The sequence below is a fragment of the Patagioenas fasciata genome, chromosome 5 (genome assembly GCF_037038585.1).
Source record: "Patagioenas fasciata isolate bPatFas1 chromosome 5, bPatFas1.hap1, whole genome shotgun sequence".
Lineage (NCBI taxonomy): Eukaryota > Metazoa > Chordata > Aves > Columbiformes > Columbidae > Patagioenas > Patagioenas fasciata.
This window is the reverse complement of record NC_092524.1, coordinates 58,427,520-58,452,822: the sequence shown is the minus strand read 5'-3', so window position 1 is coordinate 58,452,822 and position 25,303 is coordinate 58,427,520. Positions and strand designations below refer to the sequence as shown.

The following is a 25,303-nucleotide window of genomic DNA, read 5'->3' as shown; positions in this document are numbered from 1 at the left end:
TTAGAAACACCAGAACCTAGCCCCCTGATGACACAGGTGAAGAGAAACAGTCCAAAAAAATCCAGCCCCAAAAAATCTTGAATTATCAGGAAGATCTTCAAGGTCTGCTTTCAGCAGATCAAAGTCAACCCTCTCACCCTTTGACACAATGTCCAAGGACTGATGGAGATTGTGACTAGTCCAGCTTGTAAAGAATCGCCATGGTCCATGTCTATGAAGGCATGAGTGGAAATGCCTTGTCTCCACCTAGATGGTCTTCTCAAAGCATGTTCTAGGAAGTCTGATACACAAATCGCATGCTCTGAGCCTCCACAAGGGATAGCAATCCCCTATGAATAATGTACAAGTCCTTTTCTCCAGTAGTGAACTGTTTAAGAAGAATTTGTTCAAAATCGTTGGATTTCACAGGGGATTTTGAGAAAGCAGAGCATGGAAGGTGCTGTCAGATGAAAAGACAGACTGATGATATTAAGCAATCTGGAAATTATGAAATTAATTATATTAAGCAATCTGGAAATTATGAAATAAAGTGATAGAAAAGTGAGGGATGTCTTAATTTTGCACAGTGCATGATGCATGAGACATTGCATTTGCTTCATGGAAGAAGGTAACTGTTTGCCCACCCAGGCAGAGAGAACTGCTCCATGGCTACAGTGGCAGAGGGGTCAGAGGACTGGCACAAGTGTATGGAGTAAAGGCAAAGGTGGAGAGAGAGACTTTAGGTAGGTGATGAATTTTAAATAACATCTTTTAGGTGAGACAAAAATCAGGGACATCCCTTTACCCCTCTCCTTCCACAGATCACTCCCAGGATGTTACCAATTCCACCCACCCTGCAAAGTGAAAGAGAAGCTTGTCCTCTTTCACCTCTGCCACCACCTGCTAGCTCATCAAGCCAGATTTGCTGAGAAAATCATAGAATCATAGAATGTCCCGAGCTGGAAGGGACCCAAAAGGATCATCAAGTCCAACTCCTGTCCCACATAGGACAACCCCAAAATTCGCACCATGTGTCTGAGGGTGTTGTTCAGTCTCTCCTTGAACACTGTCAGGCTTGGGGCTGTGACACCTCCCTGTTCCAGTGCTCCAACACCCTCTGGGTGAAGAACCTTTTCCTAATGTCCAACCTAAACTTCTCCTGACATGTCTTCATGCCTACCCCTTTTCTCCCCTTGTGAGGAAGCTGTAACCGCAATGAAGTCTCCCCTCAGTCTCCTCTTCTCCAGCCTGAACAAACCAAGTGACTTTAGCCACTCCTCATATGTTCCAAATATTCCTGCCATAACAGACTGCATTTTCTATTCACCTCACGCTACGTGATATCATACTCACATGCATATCTACTAATTCCCATCCAACTTATTTGAGAAAAATCCTTGACTGAAGAGACTGTTCAAACAGCACTGCCCTGCTACGTCACCTGGGTGTTTGCACATTGCAGAACTGGAAAGAGTGACACCAGCAACACTGAGCTGGCAGAGTTGGGTGCTTGGCTTGTGTGGTGGTGGGTGGAAAGGGGGGTGGAACCTCCTGGCTCCAGCTGTGTTATGGATTTTCAAATCAAAGTGTCTCATTGTCCTTCATCTCAGGTACTAAATAAAAAAAATCCAAGGACTCAAATATTCACAGTAGGAATTTCACAACAAACAAAACAGGTAAGGAAACCACTCTGAGCATCCGCAATTGTATCGCTTTTAGGCAGGCATAAGTAATCAGTGATTTCACCTCTGGAAAGCTGATAAAACATTGTAATGTCTCTACATGCATTTCCAAGGGAAGGGAAAGTAATACATTTCCAAGAGGACTGAAGGTGATTGCAGCAATTCAAGAAGTAAGAGATTTTCTGGCTTTGGGCAAGTCATTCAATCTCCCTATACCTAATCGTCTCATCAGCACAAACAGTGTGCTCTGTGTCCACTGCCATGAAGTGCACTTCTCAGAGAGCCATAAGTCTCTGTTCAGGAGTAAATCCTGGGAAAAGGTGGAAGCAACAACATCAGCACCTACCCAATATAAACACCCACATGGAAAAAAAAACAAAACAAACCACAAATATATGTGTATATATATATATACAAAATGGCAATACTCTCATGGTTCTTTTAAAATGTTGTAACATTTTTCCCCCCAAACCTTGGTCTTTACAATAAGAGGAATATGGCTGTGCACCACCTCAGTCAGCTCCTGTACAGAATTTCATGCCAGCTGATGTTGCTGGCACTTTAGGAGAACTCCTGGCTGTGATGGGGGAAGGGGATAACAGAATTATTATTAACATTCTGGTTGCACTTTGAGCCTCTTTCCAACCTCTTGCACATTTTCTGCACTTTAATGGACAGCAGCCATAGTCAGTGACCTGGCAGCACGCTTGGAGAACCAGGGGCAGAAGGAGGCATTCACCTTCCCCACCTCCTCTTCCCCACCGAGCAATAATGTGCTCTTTATTTGTCATGATGATATTAATGTACAACCCTCAACCTTTTCAGCAGGAGTAGTTCAAGCATTAAGCAACGAAACAGCTGTTGCGGTAGGAACAGTGACAAGCCCCAAATCTTTGACGATGCTGTTGCACTATCAGTGCTTTTTCTCCAATATTCTCAAATGGTGTCATCCTCAGATCTCTGCTGAACACCAGTAAAAAATATGTAAGACGCTACATCATTTTGATTAGCTGACAGTCTTTCTTCCCTTTGATGTGATTTAACAACCTCAGAGCTACATGGCAATTTAGAAGAAAACTCAGGTCTAGAACTATAAAGCATTATTATTTAGGACTTTGATATCAGCTGCTAAGATCACGTGGGAAAGATTGTTATAAAGATACTTAACTGACAATCCTGGCACAAATGAGTTCAGAACTTTTTCAAAATACCAGCATAATTATGAGCTTATGTTAAAAGGGGATTTACACAAAAGAATTTAAGATTTTTTTTATCTTGCAGGAGTGGAAAACAAGTGAAATTACACTGAATTAATAAATGCATTCAAGCAAAAACAAAGCATCTCCCTTAAAAATTCTGCTACAATGCAAGTTTCATTCCAGTGAGGATCCTCATATTATTGGGGTCAAAGAGCTACTGATACCCATTCTAACTTGGTCAATACTAATTCAGGGATCTCTGCCATAAATCCTTGTAAGCAGTGTACACAGTTCTAGTAGAAATATAGACCTGTTTCATCAGCAAATATTCAACTCTGTGCCTCCAATATTAATCTGACCTTTTCCATGGCCTTGAGCTGGAGAAAAAAATTGGCGTTTAAGCCAGAAGTTTCCACAGCTTTTTCACTAGCACCCCCAGCATTACCAAAGAATACCCAGACACCAGTACTGACAGCAGAGACCATCTCTCAATATTGTATGAAGTTCACAGCCCAGCTTATCACTCTCTGCTTTCCCTAGCCTTAGTTCAGGAGCCATATGAGCACTTGTCTTGCAGAGTACTTGGGAAGTTTCTGCAAAGGCACATTAGTCATACTGTCAAGCCCGTTCTTCAGTTTCTAACAAATGGGTGCCTTTTCTATATGACTAATGCAATGACAAACATATTTCACCTGACTGCTGGAAGCCCACATATGACCCAGCATGAAGCTGCCTTGAAGACAGGCCAAGATATTAAAAATATCTCTGTACATAAACCTAAGCGGCATTGCCTCACAACATAGTCCCGCTTTTTTTTGGCTCTCTCTTCTCATTCATTACTGACTGGTGCATTATACTGTGTGTCTACACTGTTGAATAACTTAGCATTCAGATTCAGCTGGAGACCTAGTCGCCCAATCCCTGAATTTGCATAGAGATACAAACTTTGCCAGAGGATTTCAAATGAATGGTGTTGAAAGTATATTTGTATAGCTGTTGGCAGTGAAAAATCCTTTGCCTCACAGAAATGTTCCTGTAAGAACAGGGTAGCTTAAAAATGAAGAGAGGAAGCAGGCAGAGGAGGTTCTCCTCCTAGCTCTTCCTCCTGTTCTCTGAAAAATCAGTTTTACCATCAACTTATCTATGAAAGAGGCATAACTGCATATTTTTACTTCACACAAACAGCCTGAGGTCTAGGTTGTATGGTCTGCAAATCCAGACTGGGAAAATGCTATAAAGATGCCAGATACTGAGTTTTTATCTTCCTTTCCTGAATGATTTCCCAACAGTTTTTTGCTCACTGTCACCAGTCACAAGTAAATTTGTTGAGTGACTGAGTAATGTGCAGAGGGAGATGGGTGAAGCTGCCGGGCTGGCAGACAGTTACTAATTCAGGTCACTGGACTCAGTGCCCACCCACCTCCCTCAGTGTGCTCTTCATGGTCTCTGGTATCTTAAAACTGTGTTGCAGAACAGCTCAGCATTTGGATTCTGCTGGAGACCTGCTCTTCATATGGCCGACTGCATGCACATGCAAAGTCTTCTGGTGTTCTCCAAGGGGGGGGAATCAACAAAGAAACTCCCTCCACCTGCAGCAAACATAAAAAGACATAGTAATATTTCAGGTATTTTGGACTCAGCTCCATCCCCAAATATACATTAAAAAGTAATTATTATGTCTTAGCCATCATAGTACTAGCACAGGTCAGAGAATAAAGATGGAACCTATGACAGGAGAAGTCCCAGTACGGGAGTGTGTTTGTGTAGGTCTGCCCTCTCCAGTCTACTTGCTGACGGCTTAAAAGTATGACACAAGAGGAAAAGACTCAGTAGGTTAGTTACCAGAACTTTGCAATTAAAGGTAATGCCAAGGAAAAGACCATGGAGTAATGCCTGTAAGCAGCTTTATCCAATTTTTCAGTCTGTTTATTTCTTATCTGCTTCCAGGGAAGACTGCAGCCTCTGGAAAATGCAAGGTTTTCCTTGCAAGCAGTTTGCTAGTGTAGATGCAACATTCACGTAGCTGCACACACATGTTGTAAACGCCATCTGGGTTCAAATCACGAACAGGGCACAGAGAACTGCTGTCCTAGAGAGTCTTTGGAGAGTGATTCAGGGAGCCCAAGTAGATGCTAGGAAGGAAAAGCTCAAAATCCAATCCCAATTCAAAATAAAAAGAGAAGCTCATGCATTTTTCTGGCTGATGTGATGAGTACTGAAGTTGTGATGATGCAACAGTGCATTGCCTTAGAAGGTAAGGAAAGGACTGAGGGCAGAAGGCTATATTCTCCTATCAGGTAGTCCCAGATCTGGCCAAGCCCCAGTGAAGCTCTGAGGAGCAAAGGGGAGATCACCCATCCACCACTTTCCACCTTTGAGTGGAACATATCCAGTGGGACATGGTCAATTATTGATGCCAAATTAATAAGCAAGCAGGAAGATTTTGAAACAATAATGTGCATCTTATTGCATGCCATTGCCACCAGAATTTCACTCTGCTTTTGCCATATCTCTTCATGCTTCATTTACCAGCAGTGTTAATTCTGACCTGCTCCTTCTTTACTCTCCTTCTTATTCTGATCCCTTTCCCACTCTCCCAGATCCCTTTCCTGGGTTTCCATCCAGGCTCACCTTCTCCCAGATCTTCCCTGGGTGCCACCAAGGACACTAGGCAACCAACACAGTCTCTCCTTGCCACAAAAATGAAGGGGAACCTTCTCTCATATCTTAACCCTCCAGCATCACCTGCAAAGCCTCTTCCATCTGAACTGCCACCATTCAGACATAAAAGAAAATGGGACAAAGGGAAGAGGGTCTCTGAGGGATGACATTAAATCACAGCCTTTACTTTTTCTCTCAGTCATGTGCCAGTGCTGCCGTTGTATGTGCTGGTAGGTCCTATGTTTCCTAAGCCATTGTCAACTCTTTCTTTTCTGCTTTCTCTGTTTGATGAGCCCACATTCCACCATCCAGCATGGAAGCTAAATGCTCCCAAAGAAGAAGAAACCAGGGAAAGCACAGGCCCTCATTCCAGCTCTCTCGGGGATGCATCCTGGTGGGTTGTAAATTATGTTGGGATACGCCTCAGCAGAATAAAAGGAAAGAAGGCCACAGCTGAGCCAAATCTATGGAGCCTGAAGGGTTCAAGAACTTCCAACTGACACCTGAGTCACGCCCTGAGCCGGAGGCACCACACATCGGCAAAGCGGATGCAAGATCAGACATAGCTTGCAAACTATCTGGAAAAACAGCCTGAGTGCAGAGGAGAACCATTAAATCTGAGTTTCCTTGGGTGTCAGATTAGCTCTCCTCTCCAAGACTGTATCTGTACTGCACACATAAGGCCCTGGATTAATAGGTAAAATGTCTGGTCTAAGTAATACTACCCAATTGTAAGAGCTCTGCAACTTCCTTCCCTTTATCACAAAGCCCCTACGGAAGACACGCACAAATATAAGCACCTCTATTGACTCACGGTCCCCCCCTCATCAAGCTTAATAAACTCCTCTACATTCATACAACATTGCCCCACAAGTGTAACTTGGACAGAAAACAAAACCCCAGTCAAGAAAAGATGAATGAAAGGGAAACTCCCCTATGCTCATTCCTTAGTGAACCAACCCTTGACATCTCAAACATTACACCAACGAGCCCTTGATGTTCCCTGTGCTAAATCATAAAGTACCCTGCTGCCCCCCTTGAAGTGCATGCCTGCTGCAATAGGGTTCAGTAATGGCAAATAAAACCTTCAGCAGAATTAAATAAAGCTTGGTGGGAAGAGCTCAAGCACACAGGAACAAGGCAGGCCTTTGCAGGTTGCAGCAACCTGGGAGGGGCTGCAAAACATCGACAGCAAGATCAGAATTCAAGTGATCTAGACAAACTGGAAAAACAACCCGGAATGAGCAATTTAGCATGGACAGCTAGGAATGACTATGTAGAAACTGCACAAGTACGAGACAGGGAACACTGTGGCATGCAGCTGTCTGCTGAAAAGGGTCTGGGGCACATCATGTGTCACAGGCCACCCATAAGTCAACAATGCTGTGTTATATCATCTGATTGTTATATGTTGCATGTTATATGTTATATGTTGCATGTTATATGTTGCATGTTACGTTACAAAAGGACTCTTGCCTATATCTGATTGCATATTCAGAAATACAAACAGGTGTTGTCTACGAATACCCAAGGTAATCTCCCACTACTCACTTAGCTAAGCTTTAGGGGCCAGTTCAAGGAACTCCAGATCAGCTGAAAAAACAGGGGTAAGAAGAATCAGAGATCAAAAGATAATAATAAAATTCAGAGGTGAAAAGATCAAGATTTGAAGCTGTCTTCCGATAACTTGAAAGGTGCCTGCAAAGAGCAGGGCAAACATTAAAATTACAGGACACTTCTGGTAGAGAATTTCTCTGAGACAGATTGTGTGGGAGATGAGAGGATTTGAATAACAGATTAAAAACACTTTGGCCAGGAATATTTTAGGCCAAGCCAATCGTTCCAAGGCTTGTGCAGAAGGTCAAAGTCGGTTTTTAATATACTATTTCACTGCAAGACTTCATTGACTTTGTATTAAGCTGCTATACTTGGAAAAGCACTGCCATGCCATGGAAAACAATGCAGGGGGAAAAAAAAATTTTAAAAAAGATAAAAATCCAGCTGCTTTTCCATTCTGCTTCTGGAACTTACTCTCTAAAAGATTACTTTGCAGGCCTTGAAGAGATCATGTTACTGTAAACAAAGCTACTTATTGTTCTAGGCCTCCCGGTAGTCCTTTTTCTCAGACATTGCCTTCAGAAATAGCAAGCAGCTTAAAACATCTCGAAACTCTCAACAGCTTGAGTTTCCCATTTAAAGGCTCTGGCACCAGGGCACCTTGATGCAAGGTAATGTTAGTAGGAAAGTAGAGTTAATATAAAATGAGAAAAGCCTGTGGGGAGGGAAGAAGTCTCTTCTGCAGGGTCCAGTGCAGCAGCAATGTATAAGACTGAGATCCAGGGCTCTGCCAAGCCCCATGGGCAGCAGGCTAATGATTTGTGGCCTTGACTATCAGAGGCAGGGTCTCATCCCTGCACTTGCAGCTGAGCCACGGGATGGCAATCAGCACAGAGCCCGCATCTGTTGGCGCAGCCCTTTCTTGTCCGGAACAAGACTGCTGGGGGAATCTGGTTATAGAATCAAAGAATGGTTTGGGTTGGAAAGGACTTTTAAAGATCAGCTAGTCCAACCCCCCTGCCCATGAGCAGGGGTATATTTCATTAGACCAGGTTGCTCAAAGCCCTGTCCAACCTGACCTTGCACACTTCCAGAGATGGGGCATCCACAGCCACTCTGGGACGCCTGTTCCAGCATCTCACCACCCTCATTGTAAATAACTTCTTCCTTATATAGAATGTAAATCTATCCTCTTCTAGTTTAAATGGTTACCCCTTGTTCTGTCACTACAGGCCCTGGTAAAAGGTTTCTCTCAGTCTTCATAAACCCTCTTTATACATTCAAAGGCCACAACAAGGCCTTCCCAGAGCTTTCCCTTCTCCAGGCTGAGCAACCCCAAGTCAGCCTCTCTTCATAGGAGAGGTGTTACAGGCCCTGCACCCCTATTAAAAGCGGGCACCCAGAAATCAAGATACCCCTCCACAGCCTCCCTGAACCACCTGAAACCACGCTTGGGCAATCGATGCTCTGGAGAGGAGGGATGCTCGGCGCCACGTAATCACCAAGTGCCGGGTCCTGCACTTTGGCCACAACAACCCCCTGCAGCGCTACAGGCTGGGCACAGAGTGGCTGGAGAGCAGCCAGGCAGAAAGGGACCTGGGGGTACTGATTGACAGCAAGCTCAACATGAGCCAACAGTGTGCCCAGGTAGCCAAGAAGGCCAATGGTACCCTGGCCTGTATCAAAAATAGTGTGGTCAGCAGGACAAGGGAAGTGATCCTTCCCCTGTACTCTGCATTGGTGAGGCCACACCTGGAGTATTGTGTTCAGTTCTGGGCCCCTCAGTCCAGGAAAGATATTGAGGTGCTGGAGCGGGTCCAGGGAAGAGCAACAAGACTGGTGAAGGGACTTGAGCACATGACCTATGGGGAGAGGCTGAGGGAGCTGGGGTTGTTCAGTCTGGAGAAGAGGAGGCTTAGAGGTGACCTCATCGCTCTCTATATCTACCTGAAGGGAAGTTATAGCCAGGTGGGAACTGGTCTCTTCTCCCAGGCAGTTAGCAATAGGACAAGGGGACATGGGCTTAAACTCTGCCGGGGGAAGTTTAGGCTGGATATTAGGAAGAAGTTCTTTATGGAGAGAGTGATCAGGCATTGGAATGGCCTGCCCAGGGAGGTGGTGGACTCACAGTCCCTGGAGGTTTTTAAACTGAGATTGGACATGGCTCTTAGTGCCATGATCTAGTAAATGGGCTGAAGTTGGATCAAGGGTCGGACTTGATGATCTCTGAGGTCTTTTCCAACCTAGCTAATTCTGTGATTCTGTGATCTCCGCAGACTCCAAATTTTCTTTCTCTCATTACTTAGGGTATTGCAATGGTTAAATTTTTCAGATGCAGCTGGGAAGGGAACGGTTGGAGAGGGGGAGGGAGAGGGGACTCCGCCCCCCCATCCCCTGTAGTTCCATCCTCGTCCCGCCCTTTGCTCAGAGCCGCCCCGGCGAGGCCGCCAGTGGCTGCGGGTGCCCGGGGGGAGTTGTCCCGCAGCCCGCCCCTTCGGAGGCGCGGTCCGGCCCCAGTCCGGCAGAAAGGGCGGCCGGCGAGGCGGGCGCGGCAGTGCGCGGAGCGGCATCGCGCAAGGGCTGGGCCCGCCGGGAGCGGAGGGTGCCAGCATGGCTCTGGATTTCCTCGCGGGATGCGTCGGCGGTGAGGAGAAGGGGAGCTGCGGAAAAAAAAAATAAAATAAAAAGGGGGGTGGTGAGGAAAAATAGAGGGAAAAGGGGGGATAAAAGGGTGGGAAGTGGGGTAAAATGAAAACGCAAAAGGGGAGGAAATGAGAAAAAGAAAAGGGGGAAGAAAAAAAGAAAAGGGAGGGGAAAAGTGAGGAGGAAATAGAAAAAAAAAGCGAAAAAAAAAAGGGGAGGGGAAAAGGGGAGGAAAAAACGGGGTGGAAGGGAAAGCTGGGCGCGGCGCTTTTATTTTGGGAGAAAAGAACTGCTCTGGGCTTGGGGGGCGATGGGAAGGACCGCGGGGCCAAGCCCGGAGCGGGTGACGGGAGGACTCGGGGATTTCCCGGGGGTGCGGGTTGGCCCTGCCCGTGGCGGTGCCGCAGCGGCGGGTTTGCCCGAAAGGGCTGGAAACAGCGGCCGGTGGGAAGGCGGCTCTCCCGGAATCAGCAAGCGGGCGGCAGCAGGCTCAGGAACCCCTCTGACCTGAATATATGAGTAGTGCAGATATTTAACGTGAAGAGGAGGAGAGAATACGTATGCTTGCCTTGCTCTTCCCTCTGTATCTGCTTACAGCCTTCCTTCTTCTATTTTTAGCGGTTGTTAATTGGGTTCAGGAGATTTATTCTCAGGCCTTTTCAGTTGTTTGTGTTTGCTGTTTTCCTTGCCAAGCTGGCAGAGATAATTTTTCTTTTCAGCTTTTCTCTGACTTCATCCTAGTGATCCTTGCCTTTCCAGGGATCCTGCATGGTCAGTTGTGCCACTGGTCTTTCCATGCTGAACACAGTGCACAAGGCTATTTTTGGGACTTGGGCTATCTTGCTGCTGTGGTGACCTTGACCAACCTGGACTCCTTCATCCTAGAGTGGCCATCGTATTTCTGCCACATCTTCTTAGAGAGAGGGAGGGACATTATCTTTCTGCCAATGTGCGAAAATCATAAATGGATTGAACTTCCAGATTTGGTTCACACAAGTAGAGAGCTAAAGATCCCTTGCTTCAGCCAGTAGTTGTGTTTTTTCAGTGTAAAATGCATATAATTCAGATTAGGTGATATAACTAATAGGTCTAGCATGTAACTCCCAACAAGTCCTTCAATGCTAGAATAAAGCAAGAGTTGCATGGTCCTTCCACAGGTGCTACCATCACATCTGGAAAGGCTATGGGCAGAGTGTGGGGATTTTAGTTTGCTTTTAGAGAAGCTTCCAGGTTTTCTATGCCTCCTCAGTGGCATGTACATTAAATCTTTTTCTTCAGATGAAATCTGTGATTTCTGCTGGCTGGACTTGCCTCAGGGTGGGGCCAGGAATCACTGCTGAACTTCCCTTATGATGTGGCATGCTCTGTAGTTGACCCCTGCCTGGGGCTCACAAGCTTGAGGAGCATAAAGGCAGCTAGTACTGGCCTGAAGGACTGAACTGTAGATCTCTTATCTTCTGGCTTGGTAGGAATGCTCTGTCCCTGGCCTGCCAGTGATGTTGTACACTTACACCTCAGGCTGGTGGTCCTGTTGGAGCTACAATAACACCAGACCCTGGAAGAAAAACTGAGTCATAACCATGGCATTTGTTTGGTTTCAGGCGCAGCTGGAGTGCTGGTAGGACACCCCTTTGACACTGTTAAGGTGGGTCGATTATGAAATAACTTTGTCTCTAAACCTCAAAGCTTTACCAAGGAGTAGGGGAGGAAAAAAAATCCCCAAATGCTTTAGGAGCATAAATCTGTGCTGGAAAGTTTGGAGCAAGCCTCCTCAAGCATGGTTTATAGATTTACAGTCTCCAGCTCTTCGGAAGTGAAAAATTATTTGTATGTATGATTCAACCCAGTAACATGACAAATGTTGGCGTAAACCGCAAGTTCTTCAGTGCAGTAACAATGTTGTATTTGAAAATACGATCTTCCATTTAATTAGTTTTGGCCGTAGCTTGCTTCTCTGTAGTGTTCATCGCTAACTGCTAAAACTGCCTCTCCCTGCATTTGGAACTCAAAACTACTTTGCTACTGGGTTGAAAATTTGCTTTTTGTTTCTCCCTCGAGCTCTGCTACTTACTCCTCAAGCATTAATTTGTCACAGTAGCCAAAGAGTGTAAGTGGATAAAAATCCACAGCACAAAGCCTGTCTGGGGCCTTTTTCTTCCCTTTAAGTATTATTATATATTTCTATAACTTTTAGTTCAAATTGATTTTCTGATAGTAGCTTAGCTACATGTATTATGCATACTAAGGGTAGCTAAGACCTGTTCAAAGATGAAATTTGAAATCTCCTGGGGGGCACTTCAGCCAGGACTCCCACAGGTCCAAGCCCACTTTTCAGACTGGAGTAGCATCTTTAGTTGCTTTTTGACAGCCTTATCCAAAGTTTTGCACAGGAAGAAGGAGGGATGAGGGATGCCAACATATTCCCTGCTAAACTGATACACCAGATCACTTGACTGCAACAGACAGCATGCCATCCACTACAGCTATATTTGGAATACCTTTACCGAGTTTAAATATGCAAAGGCCTAATAGTGTTATGGAAATAATCACCATATCTTGTATTCTAGCACATGGTTAATTCAATACAGATTTTCCTAGCTACTAGATATTAGTCCTTGCCAGTCAAGTGCAAGCTGCTCAAATAGTAAAAACTATACGTATGTTTCTCAGAGTATGGTAAATTTGACTGTTAAAGTAATTGGGTTGAATTCTAGTATATATTTTCAGGAATGGTATTAATCAGGCTTGCACTTTTTTTTATGGTGATACAGGGCCAGCTGTCTTTTTCTCTCAACCCCATCCTGCCAAGTTTTACATGCTTAAATTAAGGTGATGGGTCATTTCACTGAAGCCAGCAAAATTGCTAAAATTCTATCCTCAGATTAAAGTTAAACACATGGGGTTTGGTTATTTTTCGTTTGTTTTAAAGTAAAACAGCTTCTATTGCATGAAACTAAACATTTAAGTGTCTGTAAAACTGGGGCTCCCAGGCTGGTTCTAGCAGATGTATTAATACAAAATAGATGTGTTTGCTTTAGAAAAAGCATCTTGCCTTAAAATGGAAGAAACTAGTTTCTTTGCAGATGACTTGAAGTGTTTGATGAAATCCATTGTGGCACACTATGATTTCATACTCATTAGAATGTATTATAAACATGTTTTGTTTTTTAGAGAAAATACCAATGCTTGTGTTACAGCTAGCATAGTCACCACCATATGTGGGAAAACTAACACTATAACCAGTCTTAAAAAAAAATGCATAACTTGTGTGTGTATATGTGTTAAGCATGAATCCTTTCTTACAGTTCTGCAGTGTTTAAAGGGCTATCTGGTAGTCACCTTAGACTGTACGTTTCTAACATAACTGAACAATGGGAAAGCTGCTTAGATAAGCCAGAATTTTACTTCTGTCTTGTCTTTTAAGCTCTTTTTTTTTCGGCCAGTGCCCATGTTTCACAAAGCGGGGAGGGGGATGGTGGGACACGCAGGGAGAGGTTGAGCCGGTGCAGTCACCCTGTGAAACCCACAACTGAGCTGACCTCAGAACTGGCGAACTCCTTATCCCTGGTTTGTTGATGTAATGTATAAAGTTGCTTTTTTGCTTTTAACTGCCTTTACTTTCTGAGCTAGGGGCTGTCTTCATTAACAGCAAAAGTGTTACTTTGTTGTAGATGACAGATAAGCCTCATCACGGGAGAGTTACCTAGTAAGTATAGCCCAGGTGAACACTTCTGTTTCTCTCAGTCTTAATTTATTCCCAAATGTATTAGTTCAAATAAAGATCTAAAAGACTTACGAAGCTTTTTCCCTTTTTAGTTTTTAAACTGATGTGTCCCCCTTCTACAGCTATGGCATGGAGGGAGTGGGGTTTAAATATCACTTTTGTTTTTTAATGTAGTCTTATTCTGAACCTTCTCTCTGGTACGTATTTCTGGCTGTATGCACTTCCACACACAGTGACTCTGAAACTCGATCTCAGGCACACTGTTGTTGAGATCTTATCCACTACATATACTTGGAGAGCATTTTCATTGCCCAAACACTTTCAAATCACTTATTTTGCACATTATTAAATGCTTGGACTGTTTTGGGGGTGTGGTGGTTTGTATTTTTTTTGCTTAGTCTTGAGTACCATTATACAAGTCCTTAGTGATATCAAATTACAGTGTGTTACTATTGGACTTAAAAACCTTAGTAACGGTGGTTTCAAGTAAGAAGGAAGCAAGAATTGGGCAATGAATAGAACAGAGGGTTAAACTTTGCGCATGATTCGTCCATCCTATAGTTATACACACTAAAGAGCTTGTTGAATATGGCATTAATACTCATGAAATAAGGTTTCATATGCATTTATTGCCTTACCTGGCAGTTTGCTAATATGGGTACCCCTATGCAGTCATCACTGTGCTTAAATGAAAGAGCTGGTTTTCATTCTTAGACCTGGAGCATCAGTACACTCTAAATATTTCATCTTACAACAAAGCATTATTGGTCAACATTTCATGAATTATTTCGACAAAAATAGTGGGAGCTGTATGCCACTAGGAAATTCAGCCTATATACAGAATGACTAATTCCAAACTACTAAAGACAAGCATATAGAAAAGTTAAAGAAGGTTCCTGAGCTGCAGTTCTCCTGAAGGCCAAACATGTGGAAGTCCCCTCACTTCACAGACAGGGTTTGAAACAATATCAGTAAGTTATAAATGGAGTTAAAGCTTCATTTTGTGCAATTCTGACAGCTTGTCAAGAGTTATGACTTTGCTTGTGGGTCTGCTGCTTGGGCACTTTTAACAATCTGCCTGACCCCCAAACAGCATTTTGAGTAACAGAGGATTTATTTTCTTTGAATCCTACTGTAAGCCTACTTTTAAGTCTAAGAAGTTTTAAAACCCTCTTCCATCTGGGAAAAACTGAGGTGGTCTCAGCTTCGCCTTCAGGCCAGCATACACTGATGTGTATACCAAAAAGACTGAACACTAAAGTTTTGCTTTACAAAACATAAAATTACATGTTGTAGAAATATAAAAACAATACTGAACATGTAAATAAATAATTTTTGCCTCAAAGAAAGCTAACCTGAATATAGAATTTTGACAAACCATGTCCCTAAATCTTTTTCTAGACCCACATCACCTTACAGGTCTTTCATTGTTGTGGTGGTGTTTATTATTACTTTAGGCAAACAGGGATAAAAAGATTTACAGTCAGGAATCTCTTGCACACACACCTGATAATCTTTTGTTCAGAATAAGAGTCTTGAAGTTTTTGCCCTGGAGTTGTAGCAGCAGCATTAAGTGCTTGATAAGCATCTTTTCTCAGGAACATTAGAGCCCTCCATGCTGGAGATCAGAGACAGATTTCTGACTTTTCCAATCCAGTGAAACCTATTTATCGAGTCCATTGCAGTGTGGGGTTTTGCACAAACTAGGTAGCTTCTGAGGCTTTTTTGTTTTGTTTGAAATATGTTGAGAACAAAGCAGCAGGAAAAAACGGATTGGACTTTCCCATTAAATGTTAAAAAACATCTGGGAAACTGGTCTGTCTCCTGATCTCACCAGTTACAACAGCTTCTATCTGTCCAGCAGAACATACTGTTTCAATTTTGGAAAAGTTAACTGATTACTAACATTAAAGTTTGAAACAGCCACACCCTCATAAATTGTTTGCATTTATCAAGTAAAAAAAAACCCAAACAGACTAAAATGTAAAAGGACAAGTAGCGTTTTATTCTGTCCTTATGCAAAGAAAGATGTCTTAGTCTCTTCCCAGCTACCCTCTGAAAAGAAATCAGATGTCAGTGAAGCAGCCCAAGTCTGGTAACCAGGAACACTATGGGTGGTGGTGTTGAACTTTTCCATCCTTTTACAATTATCCTTATTTCATGCTTGATTTGTAAATAATTTTTTTAAGAAATTCTATTTGGTTTGCATAGATATTCCTTAGTGTGAACAGAAATATTCCTGGCAGCTAAAGAAAGCACTTATTGTAGCCAGTACTGGAAAACTTCAATCTGAAATTCTAGATAATAGTGTACCCTGTTGTACTTCCACGTAACGTTTTTCTAATATTCACAAGTTGTCAATAATCCTCCTTCCTTAATGTTTTCACCCCAAAAGTTAATTTGAAACACTTAGAATGTTTTCAAGTAATTTTGCCACATATGGCATTGCAGCGTCCAGCCTGTGCTCTTGCATATATAATACATTACTATAGCAAATCTCTGTATATGCACAAGATAGAAGTTTAGAAATTAGGCTGCTCTTGACATACAAATCAGTATCTCATGCAACTTTTTATAGGTTCGTCTCCAAGTTCAAAATGTAGAGAAACCTCTCTACCGTGGGACCTTCCATTGCTTTCAGTCCATCATAAAGCAAGAATCTGTAAGTACAAAATTAATGCTCTGCATATTTTGTATCTTCATATATTTTGTATCAGAAGGGTGGGAGGTTGCTTTAAAAAAAAAAAAAAGTACAAATATTGAAGGTCAAGAGAGAAGCATATTCTGAACCTCACCTGACCACAGGGGCGATCTCGTAGTCAGAAGTTTGCCAGAAACTTTGTGAAGAAGATCATTAAATTGGAAGTTGATATTTTAAAGTTAACTTTTCAAATAAGATAATGAGTTATTTGAATAGCTAATTTTCTGATAATCTAAGCAATCTGAGCAATGAGTGAAGAAATTGGTGAAGCTTTTTTTCTGCTGAAGCTTTAAGACCATAACTAAAAGGTTTAGGCTTTTAGCTACTTAAAAAATAAAGTGTAAAATTTACCATGAAACTTCTCTCTGGATGGACTAAGATTATTTTCTGGATATGTTCAACTATATATTTATACTACTAGAAATGTTTTGATGTTTGTGTCCTAGGCAGCAATGAAATTATTATTACAAAGCAAAATGGTACTGATCCTCTGGCCACTGTTAGAAAGAGCCAGAAAGGCCACGTTCTGCAGAGTTTCAGGAAGTTATAAACACACATGTTAAAAAGAGTTTTTCCTTCTTCCATTAGGCTTTTGGACTCTATAAAGGTATTGGGTCACCAATGATGGGACTTACCTTCATTAATGCCCTTGTGTTTGGTGTACAAGGAAACACACTTCGTGCTCTCGGCAAAGACACTCCCCTGAACCAGTTCCTTGCAGGGTGCGCGGCTGGGGCCATCCAGTGCATCATCTGCTGTCCCATGGAGCTGGCAAAGACAAGAATGCAGCTTCAAGGAACAGGTGAATACAAACAAAAAATGAAGAACTACAAAAATTCCCTGGATTGTTTGATCAAAATCTATCAAAAGGAAGGGCTGAGGGGTATCAACCGGGGCATGGTCTCTACGTTCATAAGAGAGACTCCAAGCTTTGGCTTTTACTTCCTGACCTATGACTGCATGACCAGGTATTTAGGCTGTGAAGCTGAAGACAGTTACGTTATTCCCAAACTGCTGTTTTCTGGAGGGGTGTCGGGAATTGTGTCCTGGCTCTCAACCTATCCCATGGATGTGATCAAATCCCGGCTCCAGGCCGATGGAGTCGGAGGTGTTACACAATACAATGGCATTTTGGACTGTGTCCAGAAGAGTTACCATGAAGAAGGCTGGAGGGTGTTCACAAGAGGTCTTACTTCCACACTTCTCCGGGCTTTTCCTGTCAACGCAGCTACCTTTGCTACTGTCACCATCTTCCTAATGTATATGAGGCCAGATGACAACCTTCGTGGATGTGAACCGGGTCCAGTAATCCAGCAGCCTTCCAGTTTGTGAACCTTCGCTGTTTGTTCTCCTGATCCAAAGCCTGGCTGGCTGGGTTGTTTGTTTTTCTTTAAATGCAAACACTCGACCCACACAAGAGGTGTAAATATGTGTTATCTGTATAAAGAATTCCTAAATATGTCAAATTAGGATTTCATCTCATTACTTGTATAAACAACATATTGCCTTACTAAGGACTTCATACCTAGTAGTGTCCAAGTAAGATGGGGACCTGCCTTTAGCAAGTACTGTACAGCTACTGTTGCAGCTCCAGAAAAGGATCTGGAGAATGTCATAGTATCAGAAATCACATTTTCTTCCACTCGTGTTCTGAATGACTAAGTTGATGCAGAAATACTTTCAGAAAAGAAATTATCTTTTTGCATGTAACAGGAGTAAGTATAGTCCTTTAAGGTGAAGTAGGGGGAGGACATTAATTGTTGGAGGCATTTGCAGGTAACCCTGAACTGTTTAAGGCACAGACTAGCATTCAGCTAGTCATGTGTTTTACTTTTCCTCTGCTTTCATATGTCAGTGGTTTAAGTAGCAATTTTTTTATTTTTTTTTTAGCAGACCAGTATGAACAATGACTTGTTCCTAAGCTACCTCCCTTTCAGCTTGGAATAAATATCTTAAGCACAGACTTGTTCCTTTAGATCTCAATGTTTGTAAGTGAACAGCTGTTACTTGCCTTCTCCTCTGTTTCTTGTTTGGTGGGTACATGGGTTGTATTGACTGGATTCAGCCAAAATAGACTTTGTTCTCTGAAGTTAATGCAACTTTGACTTCTGTACATTACTGGCTTCTATGGGGCATACTGAGGGAAGTGGCACAAAGTCCTACCTGTGGTATTGCACAAAATGTTTGTGGGTGCAAAGTTAGCTTAGCAGCTTCAAGTATTATAGAAATATGTACATGTTTAGAACTGGAGGTTTCATTCCTTTCCAGACAGTAGAGGTGTAAGTGTCTGAAATAGTTGGTGTTCAATACACTTGCATTATGAATTTATACAAAACTGATCTTTTATGTATTTAGTTACAGTGCTACTGGACAGATGACTGAAAAGGGTTTTGGAGAATTTTCTTGTTACATTAGTCCGTTGTGATTTTTTTTTTTCAGCAGTCTGTTCAAGAGAGATTGCATTAGTCAAAGAGTTCTAAACAGTTATTGAAGATTTGGAACACGAGCTACACATATTTGGCACACATAGGCAGGAAGAAGGAGTGCATGTGTGTGAGGATGTTCTAAAACATATCAAACTAGTTAAGTACAAGTTGTTACACTTGGTTGGGACAAGTGCAATATGTGTTTAATTTATATGAATTTTCTAAAAACCCCCTTATTTCATAGCCTTTTGCACTGCAACAAAATATGCTGGAGAAACCTTTAAAACTGGTATGTCTTTTTATACCTTGGAGGTATGTTGGATGTTTTGCTGCCTACTTGCACTGAGATTCAAATTGAATGTTAAATCTGTCTACTAAGCTGCAAATGCACAACTCACAGCAAAGACCATTTACACCTTTGTACAGTAGTCTGTAATTATTGTATATAAAATTGAGGGAATAAATTTTTAAAAAATTTGTACTTTGGTTCTTTAAAGTTTCTTATATTTTACTTGGATGCTGTTAAATCAACTGCACAAGAGGGTGGGGTTTCTGGCTCTTGCCTGGAGAAACTTGTTCCCCACCTGCCTTTCACACACACCAGGAAGGACAGCGCCTTGCTCTGGCTCAGAGCGCATCAATTCGTTGAAGCAAAGAAGGGAAGTTGCCTGAGCTTGGTTCTTGAAACTGATCTTTTCACTAAGTGCCTCAGTTGGAGGTATTATAGCTACTAAGAGAACAATCCTGCTTTTAGAACCAAAGAGCTGACACAGTGTTTGGACCCTTCCTATTCTGCATGTTTGGTTTAAGCAGTGCTGAGCAGCACCAAAGCTGCAGAACTGCAGAAGACAAGTGCAGGGTCCCTGCAGAGTCACATCAGGATCAAGTACCAGGTCTGCCAACAGCACTGTTCATACCACGGTCAGAAGAATGCTTGACTCTAAGATGCAAGAGTTTAACAAAAAAGCTTTGTAGGTTGTAATTTTTTGGCTTTAGACAGCACAACTAACCCATAGACAGCATGCCATGCAGGAAATCCAGGATGACCAGAGCAAGAGAACTCCTCTCCTATGAGGACTGGCTGAGAGAGGTGGGGTTGTTGAGCCTGGAGAAGAGAAGGCTCTGGGGGAGACCTTGAGGCAGCCTAAAAGAAAGATGGGGACAGACTTTTTAGCAGGGCATGTTGTGAAAGGACAAGGGGTAATAATTTTAAACTAGAAGAGGAGAGATTCAGGCTGGACACGAGGAAGAAATTGAGGGTGGTAAAATACATGAACAAGTTGCCCAGAGAGGTGGCAGATGCCCCATGCCTGGAAACATTCAAGGCCAGGCTGGATGGGGCTCTGAGCAACCTGATCTGGTTGGAGATGTCCCTGCTCATTGCAGGGGGGTTGGACTAGAGGAGCTTTGAAGGTCCCTTCCATCCAAACTATTCTATGAGTGTTATAGCCTATGAAAAAGACCTCTCCTTCCTGTTGAGAGATTGGTTCAGATTCTGGCTCCACTAACTGATCCAAAAGAAAACCTGTCAAGCAAGAGTTTGCTAGATCAGAAAAGGGAAAAGCCACCACTTCAACTAACCGTGACCAGGGGCAGTTCCAGTGTTCTCTCAGCAGGAGCAACAACATTGAACTATGACACAGAAACAAATATTTGGAATAAACAAACAGTGTCTCCCTAAACAGCAGCTACATGATTAAAACAGAAAGGTCTACACAGTGTTTTACTTGCAGTATTTACTGAAACATTCTGTCCAGAAATTCATCCATCTGGAACTTAAATAATCAGTAGCAGACACTGGAGGTTACTCAACAAGCCCAAGAGGAGGGTCAAAGCCAGCTTTCAACTTCATCTGATACCAGTTGCTTGAAATCTGTGCAACTCCCAACTATTAAATCAAGCTAGACAACAGTCTCAGCCTTTTAAAACATGATTCAGTTCCTTCCTGCTAAATTGATTTAAATATAAAAAAATCTAACAAAGTCAACAGAACTGTATTCTGCCTCCCCGGGTCCTCCTTCCCACAAGCATCATGATCCCGAGTAGGAGATGCTCTATTAACACCTCAACAACTGAAGGGAGTAAGAAGGTAAAACTCACTATCCTGTCCTCTGTTCTTTCTTATGACCCACCTGCTGGTGGATGGGTCAAACCAGTGTTACAAGTTGCATCCCCAAATATGCTCAGTTAGGACAAGAGGGAAAAACTACCCAGGTGCAAACCTTCCAAGTTTGAAAGAAGTTACTATAGTAAAGCTACTGGGGTGAAATTCAGTTCATTTATTGCATCCACAACTGTAACATAACAGTATTTTTTTTTTTGGTCCTCTTTCTTGCTTTTCTCTGCATATGTTATAATGGCTGTTTTACAGTTCACATGCAAAGGTAGCAAGACATTCAAGGGGTGAAAACCTGTACATTGCAGGTGCGGGACACGCAACACACTGGGAAAGTTACTAAGATGCAAGTATAAAAAGCTGACCTTGCAGCGAAGAGATGTGTTTGTTTTTCAAAATTAAATATATTTACTATTATTATGCTGGAAAACAGGTGTTAACAGCTGCTGTTGGCCAGACTCTTGATCTGGGGATAGTTAAAGAACAACCTAAAGCCTAGAAGTGCGCCAAACACCATTAGAGTATCAGAAGGTGCAATTAAGCCCTTCTTCTGCCAGAAAAACCACCAGAGAAAATAGCATCTTACCTGAGGCAATGTGCCACATCAAACACCACAGCCATGGAGACAGATGAAGGATCTAAGGGATCACACAACTCTGGGAGGCACAGCAAGAGTGCAGGGAACCAAAGAACTCACTGGGCCAAAACTCATGGGGACAAGCTTTTTGAAATCATGTGGAAGCAAACTGCTCCTGTCGATGTTCAGGAATTTATGTATGTTCATGGGCAGTGGGGGAGGAAAGCAGAGGAAAACCAGCCATTTTCACCCGCCCAGTGTAAGTGTTTTGCAATTCTTGTACTAGCGTTGTCCTCGCTAATCACAAAAATGGTAATTGCTAACAGAAAAAAAATTAATGACATAATATGCACACAATACATATGATATACAGTAAAAGTTTGTCTACCTAGTTTATTATCAATTTTAACTGATTTGACCTAGAATGTGTTTTTAAACTGTTAGGGTTTCATCAGGAAACAAATTGAAACCAAGAAAAGCAAGGTCTGTAGTGAAAAATAATACCCTATACATTGATATAAATGAAAGAAAGGCAAGTTCTCATGTTCAGAAAACATTCTTCGGGTCTATAAAATTTTACATCTAACAGTTATATCACCTCTTGGTCTCATTCACTATTATTATACTTTATTATGACTGCTTTTACTTACTGAAGGGAACTATTTTTTTACTAACAGTAAAATAGAATTTTACCATTTTAACCATATCCATGTGTCAATCGATAAAATCCTAAAATCATAATGAAGCTTCACCTCACAGTCTGCACTGTTGGCTAAATATATAAAAATACGAAGAATTGTTGCTAGAGTAATTTGATTTGGCTAAAGCTGATATGAAAGAAAATCAGTGTTATTTTTCTAGGACCTGATTTAGTCATCTTACACAGAGATTCATCCTAGATCAGGTATACTCAAGTGCTGCAGTCAACCAGGCTACATATTGTCTTCTCTGTGCACCAATGTGTTTTCACTTAGGGAAGAATGTGCAGCAGGTGTTGTAATTTTCAAACAGGCTAGTAATAAAGTTCAAACTTTTTAATTGCAATTAAAGGAAGTAAAAATAATAATAAAGTCTCTTACCCTGAATTTTCTCCAGGCAGACACCTCCTTCCCTGCCAGCTCATAACAGAGACTGGACACTTTCATACCATTCTCTGGAAAAAAATGAGATTAAATCCCCTATCCCTGACCTATGCAGCAAAAGGAAAGAATAAAAACAAACAAACAAAACACACAAAAAGAAAACCTCAATGCCTGCCATAGTATTATTTCTCTCAATCCATCTCCAAACCATAAACATTTTTATACCCTTCCAGCCTATGGGAGTCATTGGATTCGTATAAATCCATTGGAGGCTCAGTCAAAGCACCAGTTAAGACAGAAGACTGAAGGATTCTGTTGTCCAAAGGGCAAATCTTCTGTTCTGCTGAGAGAAAAGTAAGCCAAAACACAAGCTGCATGATGCCCCACGAGGCAGTAAAAAATTTTGCAAACCAAAATTGCAATTGGCAACGTTAGTGAGGTCCTCAGCAAGCATCTTGCAGCTCTGAAGCACACCTGACTTTATGAGCCCCTAAATCCAAACACAGGGTTTTCTACAGATCTGTCTTGCAACTGATTGCTGAGATGAGCTTTAGCTGCAGTACATTAAGACATACCAGTCACCAAGCATTCTTGTGCATGGATTTTCCACTGTTTAACAAGGAGTCCATCTTATGACTCAGTCTTTATCTGCTCCTATGATTAATCTCAAAAATGTACCTGTTATTCACAAACAACATCCCTCTGAAATACACTTTTACTGCAGGCCTCCTCCAGAAACAGAACCATTTTACTTGACATCTTTGATTCCCTAAAGAGCAGCAATGCAGGACCCTGACACAATATCTGTCCTTGCAGCTTCTGCAATGGCCTTGCAAACATTATGAGCCGCAACACACTAAGTCAAGCAGCAAGGCCTGAAATGCCTTTGACTTCTGAGGAAGCCACAGCTCGATTTGAGCATTGGTGTTTTCACAGAATCACAGAGTGGTTGGGGTTGGAAGGAACCTCTGGAGATCATCTTGTCCAACCCACCTGCTAAAGCAGGTTCACCTAGAGCAGATCACACAGGAATGTGTCCAGGTGGGTTTTGAATGTCCCCAGAGGAGACTCCACAACCTCTCTGGGCAGCCTGGTCCAGTGCTCTGGCACCCTCAAAGTAAAGAAGTTTCTCCTCATATTCAGATGGAACCTCCTGTGCTTCAGTCTGTGCCCTTTGCCCCTCATCCTATCACGGGAGACCCCTGAAAAGAGTCTGGTCCCATTCTCTTGACATCCACCCTTCAGATATTTATAAACATTTACGCGATCACCTCTCAGCCTTCTCTTCTCCAGGCTGAACTGACCCAGCCTCTCTTCATAAAAAAGTTGTTCCAAGCCCCTAATCATCTTTGTAGCCCACCACTGGAATCCCTCCTGTAATTCCTTACCAATCAGCTAACCAAAATAGCCACTTACAGTTAAAAGCACATTCATTAACACTACATGTCATAGGATTTCTATATTTGTCTTCAAAGATATTGGATATATGGATCCCCTAAAAATATATGACCTGTGTCACACTGAACAGTTTTCATTACAGTCTTTATTTGCATTGCCTTGCTGGTGCTTTTTACGAATGCACAAGTACACTTGGGACTCTCAAAAATCAGCAGTTGTACATCTTATTCATCTGCACTGGTATGTGGGAAACTTGCTCCTTGACACTGGCAGGTTTCAAGTCTGTCAGGGTCTCCTGAACACCACAGGACACCCTACAGGGAGCTGACCTCACAGGGGCACCCTGACACTTTGCAATTTTGTCTGCTGGTCACGCTGCACAAACTGGTAATTCACTGCCACCTCCTGGCAAACTACTATTAAAGAGTATCTGCACAGACTGAAACAAGGCACTGACGTAGACACTACCTAATATCAGCTCAACTAGAAAGGAATCACACTTAACCCTACAAAAATACTTAATGCAAAAGTGGTGGCAAACAGAAGGATCCAAGAGTCATGCAAGGACCCCACAAGACACTCTGTCACTTTCCCTTCCTCCCAAAACTGACCAACATTTCTATAGAACTTCAGGCCTGCTCCTGAAGAGATAGAATCATTGAATCATTTCAGTTGGAAGAGACCATCAGGTTCATCGAGTACAACCACAACCTAAACCTAACTCTAGCACTAAACCATGTCCCTAAGAACTTTGTCTAAATGCCTTTTAAACACCTCCAGGGATCTTTCAATTTGCACAAGAACCTGGTGAGAACAGCAGCTCAAAAGAGGGATATTACATCCACACCTTAACATGCAAGAGAAGGACAACCTGCATCTGATCTTTGAGCTTTTATTTTAGAAAAAAAGAAAAAAACAAACCAGAAGGTTTAAGAAAACCCTGAAATTAGAGTTGTGTAAAACATTTCCTGTAAGAATTATAATACTCATTTGCCTACAGCAAAATAGGGATTTTCACCAGGACCTGTAAAATTCAGATGAACAATTATACTGAACCAGATGTGTTTCCTCTAGAAGGAAATTCAATATTCTCCAGACTATTTTCAGAGAAACAAAGGGACTGAAAAAGTTTCTAGGTAAAACTGCCTCAATAATATAGGATGAGTGTGAGGACTTATAAACTAACCTAAACTGGTTTGATTTAGGTAAAAAGAATGCAACTGAGTAAAGGACCACTGATTAAAATTACATTACAAAATGAAGCCGGTAGCCACCCAGGCGGCATTTAAGCATTGCTGTAAAGCCACCTTCACACTGTTAGCCTTCGGCAACTTGGTACTAAATCAAGCTATATGATTAAAATGAATACAAAGTCTCATGATAATACAAGCACACGCACTCCTCTAATTTATTTGCACCGTTATGTATTACTGTGTAGATGTTTCTGCGTGTTGTGTTCTACAGCAGGGTCTCACACCCCCCTCCCTCACATCTCTCTCCCATTCTTTTGCCCTGGGACAGTCAAATCACACTGATACAAGCAACCTTTTCACTCTTT

At 42.3% G+C, this 25,303-nt stretch overlaps 1 protein-coding gene across 3 annotated transcripts; it reads left to right on the top strand.

The window, feature by feature from the left end:
* The first annotated feature begins 9,523 nt into the window (after nt 1-9,523).
* SLC25A29 (solute carrier family 25 member 29) lies at nt 9,524-19,053 on the top strand. Of its 3 annotated transcripts, XM_065838730.2 has the most exons (5): nt 9,528-9,722; nt 11,323-11,366; nt 13,393-13,427; nt 16,024-16,107; nt 16,735-19,053. In XM_065838730.2, exon 5 carries the CDS (start codon nt 16,768-16,770, stop codon nt 17,476-17,478), a length of 711 nt encoding a protein of 236 aa, XP_065694802.1. In that variant the 5' UTR covers nt 9,528-9,722; nt 11,323-11,366; nt 13,393-13,427; nt 16,024-16,107; nt 16,735-16,767; the 3' UTR covers nt 17,479-19,053. The 3 variants fall into 3 exon arrangements, with proteins under 3 accessions (XP_065694801.1, XP_065694802.1, XP_071665747.1); XM_065838729.2 differs by lacking the exon at nt 13,393-13,427 and having other exon boundaries at nt 9,524-9,722; XM_071809646.1 differs by lacking the exon at nt 9,528-9,722 and having other exon boundaries at nt 11,333-11,366; nt 13,352-13,427.
* The last annotated feature ends 6,250 nt before the right edge of the window (nt 19,054-25,303 follow it).